Source organism: Abramis brama, assembly GCF_963993115.1.
Source record: "Abramis brama genome assembly, chromosome: 14".
Taxonomy (NCBI): Eukaryota; Metazoa; Chordata; class Actinopteri; order Cypriniformes; family Leuciscidae; genus Abramis; species Abramis brama.
In genome coordinates this window covers 23,821,206-23,830,533 of record NC_139976.1, presented here as the reverse complement: position 1 = coordinate 23,830,533, position 9,328 = coordinate 23,821,206, and the positions used below count along the sequence as shown (strand labels likewise).

Below are 9,328 nucleotides of genomic sequence, written 5' to 3'. Positions count from 1 at the left end.
AAGAAAGTGACTAATAAACTTAGGCCTACTAACACTATGCACTATATTTTGAAAAAGAAGTAGATTATCTTAATATCAAAACCATAAATTTTATCTGGACTCAATGATAAATACATCTGACCGTGTCGGACATAAATAGGTTACATGTCCGACATATTAGCTGTGTCCCAATTTGAAGACTGCATCCTTTGAAGGCCGTATTTGAAGGCCGGATGGCCGTATTTGAAGGCCGATTGCGTCACAGCTGCGCGACGAAGACTGTCCCAATTCAAACACGCACGCTTCGAAGGCCACGTTTGAAGGCAGATTGCGTCACAGCAGTGCTAAGAAGGCTGTCCCAATTCAAATTTTGCACGCTTCGAAGGCCGATTGCGTCACCGCGGCGCGACGAAGGCTGCTCCAGTTTGGTATGTCATTCAAATGCGCCGCCAAATGCGCACTTCATTTCTCTGACAAACGAAGGATACAAAAATGGACACTTCGTGGCCTACCCTTCCCCAGAATTCATAGCGCGCCGGTGACGACCAGTATATAAACGGTGACGACGCAACTTCACGCAAGTTTATTCCAAAAAATGTCTGGTGTCAGTAGTGTTGTGGCTGAGGAATTCACTTATAAATGTAAGTATTGTGTTTTAATTTATTAAAATAGCTAGCGAAACAAGTGTTAAAAGCATGAATATGGACCAAGCACTGAACCCCCTGTGTGAAAACAATCAACAGAGTTAAATGAAGCAAATACTAAATTTAATATCAAAATGCTTTTCTTGCTTAGTTGTTTGGTTTTGTTCTAGTATATATATAATCTTGTTATATATGAAAAATAATCTTGTTAACAAGAAAAATAATCTTAGAAAAAAATAAACAAGAAAAATAATCTTGTTTTCAGTTTGATTTAAGATTATTTTGCTTAACCCATTAGCAGATTATTTTATTGCTTAAAACAATACTCACCTAATTTTCCCCCAAAACAAGAAATGTTTTACTTGTCTAGTAGGCTAAATGCTTCTTGATTTTAAGAATTTTCAGATGTTTTAACTAGAAAGAAGACAAAATATTACGTAAGAAAATATTTTTTTGCAGTGAATTTCAAGGAGGATATATTCAAGTAAATAAAACAGGAGCACAAATCCATCTGAAATGTGGTAGATAAAAATCCCTGAAAAACACATCTTGCGTGTCTGCAATACATTGTTTAATTTACCTGAAATAGCTAGCGAAACAAGTGTTAAAACCCAGGGGTGTTTCTTAAAAAACCTGAACTTAAACTAAAAAACTGCAGCTTCATTTATCAGGTGGTCTGAGGCAAAACCTGTTGTAATTCTTTTTGTTTCAGGGACCAAGGAGCAGACGGCTGACTTTATTCGTTTAAGGGCCGAACATGATTATTTATTTACAGGGGCCAAAAACTCGGCCACTGTGGCTTGGAGGTAAAAGTCAAAGTCATTAAAGGCATTAACCATTTGTAATATTTCCACTAGCTGCCTCTTGTATGCAAAAATTAGCCCTCACCCTATACAAAGCCCACAGCAATGAAACAACTAGTTAAGGCAATGGTCTTTCTCTTATGTAGTTTTTTTGTATATAAACGTGTTAAGCAAACTTGAGGATCCAGGAATATAATCCAGGAGTATTTTGTATGCATGTACTGCTGTGTGATTTTTTTTCTAATGTTAAGATTGCAACCCTGTCTTAATATTTTTCATAATTCTTTCCTTTTTTCTCCTTTTTTAGGAAAATTCTGGAGAAAATGGACCTGCTGGGGAAGGTCACTCCCTTGCAGGCCAAAAAAAAATGGGACAACTTAAAAAAAAAAATACAAGGTAAGCAAGTTAATTGACATCTTTGCTGAAATGTATTGTGGTGTTCTTGTTGTTAACAACAGGTATGGTGTATTTGCTCTGCCTTAGGATTGCAAGTGTCCTGGGACAGGTGAGGGGGTGAGCGGAAAATCCACTGCTGAAACTTGGCCGTGGTTTGTCCTCATGGATGAGGTTTTGGGACAGAGGCCTTCCAACAACCCCCCTGTCCTAATTGCCTCCCTCCCTGAGGACAAACCAGGGCCAAGTTCAGCCCGGGCAGTCCCAGCCGCCCCGACAGCCTCAGCCGCCCCGACAGCCTCAGCCGCCCCGACAACCTCAGCCGCCCCGGCAGCCTCAGCCGCCCCGACAGCCTCAGCCGCCCAGACAGCCTCAGCCGCCCCGGCAGCCTCAGCCGCCCCGACAGCCTCAGCCGCCCAGACAGCCTCAGCCGCCCCGGCAACCTCAGCCGCCCGGCAGCCTCAGCCGCCCCGACAGCCTCAGCCGCCCCGGCAACCTCAGCCGCCCCGACAGCCTCAGCCGCCCCGGCAACCTCAGCCGCCCCGACAGCCTCAGCCGCCCCGACAGCCTCAGCCGCCCCGGCAGCCTCAGCCGCCCCGACAGCCTCAGCCGCCCCGACAGCCTCAGCCGCCCCGACAGCCTCAGCCGCCCCGACAACCTCAGCAGCTAGAAAAAGGGGCCATGACGAGCTCCTTGAGCTAATGAGGGAGGACATGAGGTTTCAGAGGGAAACAGAGGAGAGGAGAGCACAAGAGAGCAGGGAGAGAATGGACAGACTGTTTGCTCTCCTGGAGAGAATGGTCGAAAAAAAATAATATTTACATTTGTTTGAATCAGTTTTGGTATTTTTGTTTTTTGTCACTTATTTTTACATGAAAAAGTAATTTCTGTACACTGTTTGTGTTAAGTTAAAACCTATATGGAATTTAAGTTATTTGTAAATGAGGCAAGGCAATTTTTGTACATTGTTTATTTTTATAATACGTTTTACATATGGAATTGAAAAAAAATACATTTGGAAATAAAATAATTGTTCTTGACTTGTATACATGTTTTTTTTAGCATGTAAAATGAAAATGATTAAGTACTTTACAAATATTTACAACAACAGGAAAACAATTCAAATTAATGGTACATAAATCAGATTGAAAAAAAAATGGACACTTTCAGCTGAACAGGGAGACTCTGATGGTGCTGCTGGACTGGGATGAGCTCCACAATAGAGACCCTGGTAAGGCCTCCTGCTGGTGGGACATCATCTGGGATGGTCTCCAGAGTGTTTGAGTGCATATTTCCACTGTCCACTGCATTGTATTTCAACAGGTTTGCAGGGCTGACTCAATCAACGGCTGCCATCTCACTGAGATATTTTCAGAAAGAGGGATAAAAAAAATTCGACATACATAAAATATTAAATATTTTAATATTAAAATAAAATATTTCGACATACAACAACATTACAAATTTTTCCTTATGCATTGTAACTTTACAATTCTCTTACTTGCCTGTTACAAATAGTCGTGATCAATTGGCACCTCCTCCAGGGCAGACACCTTTGCAGACAGCTGGTCACGCCAGGGAGCACCACTGACCGTCTCCAAACCGTGCTCCCCCTCATCCTCTGCATCATCCTCCTCATGCTCATCCTCCAGGGCCATGATGTCACCGACCCCAAGGCAGATGTTATGGAGGATGGCACAGGCTGTTATGACCTGAAATGGAATTAAGGAATAAATTTATATTTTTTAACAGATTGCGTTTATTATTTTGCAGTATTTTTAAAGTGTACTTTTAATTCACTTACGTGAGGTACAAAGGTGTGGTGCACCTCCAGCGCTTTCAGGAAGATGGATCTGAACCTGGTCTTCATCATCCCAAAAGCACGCTCTATAATGGAGCGTGCCCTGGAATGATGGAGATTAAAGCGCTGGGCTCCCACACCTCGTACTGGCCTCTTGTAGGCAGTGATGAGGGGGAGTGGGTGTTGGAGACATGGGTACCCTCCGTCTGCGAGGATGAAGTGCCCTGGAGGAGGGTACACTGACCTCCTGAACAGTGGGCTGTGGCGGAGCACCCGTGCGTCATGCACTGACCCGGGCCAGCCCACGTAGGTGTCAATAAAGCGGCCCTGATGGTCACAAACAGCCTGCAGGATGATGGAAGGGAACAGTTTCCTGTTCCTGTAGCATTGACCATCAGGACCGCTTGGAGGCTTGATGCGGACATGGCAGCCGTCGATTGCTCCTGCAGCTTTCAAGAAAGCCCGGTGTCTTGCCAGCCCTGCAAACCCACGGCAAACTGCCTCCAGGTCTTCTGGGGTGTTTGGGAGGTGAATGACTTGGTGGCGGATGGCCACCACCTCCTCAGCGACCCGGTGGACAATGCGGTGGACAGTGGAACGAGGCATGTCAAATGCTCTGGAGACGACCCTGTATGATGTACCACACGCCAGCCAGAAAAGAAATATCAGGGTCTCTATTGTGGAACCCCATCCGTGCCGCCGGTCACTTCTCAACAGGTCCAGCAGCACTCTCAGGGCCTCCCTGCTCAGCCGAAAATCAGGTCGAGTGTCTTCCATTTCATTAAAAAACCTGTCCAGCACTGGAACGTTCAGGTTTATTCTGCAGTACAGGGGTCTGTTCTTAATTAGGGAAAGAAGGAAAAGAGAAATTTGTGTACCACATTGGGGAAAAACTTATATCATATTTAAAACCTTACTTAAGTAAATGTGTAATTTTGCATACTCTAATGCATCAAGAGTAAAAGTAAAAGAGTAAAAGTAAATAAGTAAAATGCAACATAGCAGTAATATTGATGCAAAACCATATATATATACACACATATACACACATATATATATATATATATATATGTATATATATATGCTTTTGCATCAATATTACTGCTATGTTGCATTTTACTTCTGAATAGGTTGAATGTTGTTACATTAAGTACTTTATAGCCTACTGTTGGGTAGTTTAATTTACAAAATTACATCATATTGTAAACGACCATGTTTTTTTGTAGTATTGCTGTCCTGTGAGGGGAAAAAAGTACTTCAGTACTAACAAATGTAGTTCCTTACAGTCCACCATCACATTTACAAATTGTTGCTAACTAACTTATGGAGGTCTTGTTGCCTAGCAACTGTGACAGCTGCAAATGACTAGTTGCAGTAATGTGTTTCCTACATTTTTTTTGTATTGTTTTTTTTTTTTATGTTTAAACTGTGTAAAATAAAACAGGGTTCAAAATATGTTCACCATGGTCAAGAGAATAAACTATATAAAATTGAATCTTGGTAAGATTTAAGTCAACATTCAAACCGTTTGGTGTGTTTTGTATTTTCATATGTATCATTAGATTATTCAAGTAAGTTGAACCAATAATTAGCTACATTTAAAAGTGTAATCCGTCAATTAAGGACGCAGCAAACCAGTTAAATTTACCTGCCCATGGTCTGGCAAAGCCTGAGATACATCACCCGGCGGCGCCGGGGATGAATCCCTAACACCATCTCCTCCAGTAACATATAAAAAATAAAAATAAAAATGAGCAATTCTGGCTCCATATTTACTTGTTTGAATTTGGAATTTTTGAAATTTCACAAATGTCATGTAGGACGGCACCTCTCCTCTCGCACCGTTTAAAAGGCGGCAATTGGGGACACCTGGTGGCTCAATTAGATATCCAATGAAGGCTACATTCGTAGCCTCCTTCGAAGGCCAAGTAGGCTGCATCCTTCTAAGTCTGCATCCTTCGAAGGATGCATATGGAGTGAAAACAGTCTCAAAACCTTCCACAAATGCACGCGAGAGATCCACATGCGTGCGCAGCAATCCACAAATGCACGCGAGAGATCCACATGTGCGCGCAGCAATCCACAAATGCACGCGAGAGATCCACATGTGTGCGCAGCAATCCACAAATGCACGCGAGAGATCCACATGTGTGCAAAGCAATCCACAAATGCACGGCGAGAGATCCACATGTGCGCGCAGCAATCCACAAATGCACGCGAGAGATCCACACACGCAAAGCAATCCACAAATGCACGCGAGAGATCCACACACGCAAAGCAATCCACAAATGCACGCGAGAGATTCACACACACAAAGCAATCCACAAATGCACGCGAGAGATTATCTCTCTCACACACACACACACACACAGCGATCCACGAATGCACGCGAGAGATCCACACACACACACACACACAGCGATCCACACACAATCGTGCATTATTGTCCTTACTCGCATTGCTTTGCACACAACACAATTCACAACTTTGCTTTATCTGTACCTGTAATTTCAGAGTCTTTTGCATTGGTGTTCTGCCTTAAAAATGCCCCTGAATATGCGCTTTTGTATCTGTGGAATCTTTTGAGACTGTCGTTCCGCGGCCCTGATTCACAAATGCACACAAGCCTATCTGTCTCATAGACTGTGATCTGTCCCCATTACCTGCAAAGATGCTATATGGTGTCTTCCTCCAGAGGGCGCTAACCGGCCTTCGAGCTGAATCTCCCAAAGGGCTGGATTCATTTCGTTTTCGGACTTAGCGAGACAACTGAAGTCTAAACATTTTTCACTAAATATCATATACATACATGCAAAGGTAGAGTAAAACCAAACCCCTTTTTTATTCTTCAACGTGAAATCAGAATAGGCTATGTAACCTGTTAAGAAAACCATACCCCACAGATAACAGGAAAGCTTTAAAGCATTTCTGTAACTGTTGGCAAACTACAAGGCTGTACGTTTTCTTTTGTTTATATAATTGTAGTTCTGAATGTACTTTGTGTAATGTAATAACCCCTCCCCTCACACACATATACAGTGAGGAAAATAAGTATTTGAACACCCTGCTATTTTGCAAGTTCTCCCACTTACAAATCATGGAGGGGTCTGAAATTGTCATCGTAGGTGCATGTCCACTGTGAGAGACATAATCTAAAAAAAAAAATCCAGAAATCACAATGTATGATTTTTTAACTATTTATTTGTATGATACAGCTGCAAATAAGTATTTACACACCTGATAAAATCAATGTTAATATTTGGTACAGTAGCATTTGTTTGCAATTACAGAGGTCAAACGTTTCCTGTAGTTTTTCACCAGGTTTGCACACACTGCAGGAGGGATTTTGGCCCACTCCTCCACACAGATCTTCTCTAGATCAGTCAGGTTTCTGGGCTGTCGCTGAGAAACACGGAGTTTGAGCTCCATCCAAAGATTCTCTATTGGGTTTAGGTCTGGAGACTGGCTAGGCCACGCCAGAACCTTGATATGCTTCTTACAGAGCCACTCCTTGGTTATCCTGGCTGTGTGGACAAATGAAGATATTTTGAAGAATGTCAGAAACCAGACGGTTAACGGAACCCATTAAATTCCATAGTAGAAAAAAAAATAATACTATGCAAGTCAATGGCTACTGTCAACTGTCTGGTTTCTGACATTCTTCAAAATATCTTCATTTGTGTTCAGCTGAAGAAAGAAACTCATACAGGTTTGAAACAACTTAAGGATGAGTAAACGGTGACAGAACTTTAATTTTTTGGGTGAACTATTCCTGTTTTCGCAGATTGAAAAAACATGTTTGGCAATTAATGAACCATTCAATTTAAAGTGGTTTTTGTGTTGTGGTTGCAGCCAAATAAATATTGCCTTGAATTGAGTATATCATCCAGTCTCATTATTTAGTTGGTTGAAATAATATACTTTTCCCCCATTTTTATTATATAACTCTTAATAAACTTTGATTTTTTTTTGCTAAAGCTTTATAGTAAATGAACAGATCAAAAAAAGATGAACAACTGGTTCATCTGATTCAGCACAAAAGGAGCAACTGACGCAAATCTCACTTTCCAACTTTTCCATGTAATGGTTTGCATAAGAATTGTTTACTTGAGGGTAATACTTGTGGATTCTTTTGAAAGAAATATTTTACTTTGTTGGTTAAATTATGTGGAAGCATTCATCCATTCTTTAAAAATAAGGAAAGCAAAACATACAGGTAATTGCTGAAAATATATTAATTTCCATTTAATATATGTGTGTGAGGGGAGGGGTTATTACATTACACAAAGTACATTCAGAACTACAATTATATAAACAAAAGAAAACGTACAGCCTTGTAGTTTGCCAACAGTTACAGAAATACTTTAAAGCTTTCCTGTTATCTGTGGGGTATGGTTTTCTTAACAGGTTACATAGCCTATTCTGATTTCACGTTGAAGAATAAAAAAGGGGTTTGGTTTTACTCTACCTTTGCATGTATGTATATGATATTTAGTGAAAAATGTTTAGACTTCAGTTGTCTCGCTAAGTCCGAAAACGAAATGAATCCAGCCCTTTGGGAGATTCAGCTCGAAGGCCGGTTCACGCCCTCTGGAGGAAGACACCATATAGCATCTTTGCAGGTAATGGGGACAGATCACAGTCTATGAGACAGATAGGCTTGTGTGCATTTGTGAATCAGGGCCGCGGAACGACAGTCTCAAAAGATTCCACAGATACAAAAGCGCATATTCAGGGGCATTTTTAAGGCAGAACACCAATGCAAAATACTCTGAAATTACAGGTACAGATAAAGCAAAGTTGTGAATTGTGTTGTGAGCAAAGCAATGCGAGTAAGGACAATAATGCACGATTGCGTGTGTGTGGATCGCTGTGTGTGGATCTCTCGCGTGCATTCGTGGATCGCTGTGTTTGTGTGTGAGAGAGATAATCTCTCGCGTGCATTTGTGGATTGCTTTGTGTGTGTGGATCTCTCGCGTGCATTTGTGGATTGCTTTGCGTGTGTGGATCTCTCGCGTGCATTTGTGGATTGCTTTGCGTGTGTGGATCTCTCGCGTGCATTTGTGGATTGCTGCGCGCACATGTGGATCTCTCGCGTGCATTTGTGGATTGCTGCGCGCACATGTGGATCTCTCGCGTGCATTTGTGGATTGCTGCGCGCACATGTGGATCTCTCGCGTGCATTTGTGGATTGCTGCGCACGCATGTGGATCTCTCGCGTGCATTTGTGGAAGGTTTTGAGACTGTTTTCACTCCATAGATGCAGCCTTCAAATTGGGACACAGCTATAGGCTATCTATGACTTCGCACGACGGTGTAATTTACTTCCGGGTAAAGATAGGATCAGTCAAATGAAATACAATAAACGTACAAATAAATATTACAAATTAAAAAACGATCGGAAATGTCGTCCAATTTTCTAATACTATGACAACAATACATTTGAAAAACAAAATACAGCCATTTCTGCTTTTTTCTTTTAAACAAAAAACAAAGCTGCACCCTTTTTTAAATTTCATCTTTCATTCCGAAATAGAATAATGAATGAACGAAAAAGTACACGGACCATACACGGACCCTAGAACTGCGGTGCTGAAAATGCAGCATCCAGGCTCATGGTCAGTAGCGCCCATAGACTGGGAAAGCACCTAATGGTGAGTAGGCTACTACTTGCAAGTAGGTGGCGATATGCAGACAGGAAACAATGC

General features: G+C 41.9%; 1 protein-coding gene and 1 long non-coding RNA gene across 2 annotated transcripts; one reads left to right on the top strand and one right to left on the bottom strand.

Annotated features, from left to right (window-relative positions):
- The first annotated feature begins 1,198 nt into the window (after positions 1-1,198).
- On the top strand, positions 1,199-2,040 carry LOC311096599. Its single transcript, XR_014609059.1, has 3 exons — positions 1,199-1,429; positions 1,734-1,822; positions 1,910-2,040. It is a non-coding gene; the product is annotated as an uncharacterized lncRNA (long non-coding RNA).
- A 1,287-nt stretch (positions 2,041-3,327) lies between these two features.
- On the bottom strand, positions 3,328-6,364 carry LOC311096538 (putative nuclease HARBI1; the record flags this gene model as incomplete). The annotated part of the gene is made up of 3 exons (XM_084135735.1): positions 3,328-3,531; positions 3,624-4,460; positions 6,284-6,364. 3 exons carry the CDS (start codon positions 6,362-6,364, stop codon positions 3,328-3,330), a joined length of 1,122 nt encoding a protein of 373 aa, XP_083991861.1.
- Between the last annotated feature and the right edge of the window lie 2,964 nt (positions 6,365-9,328).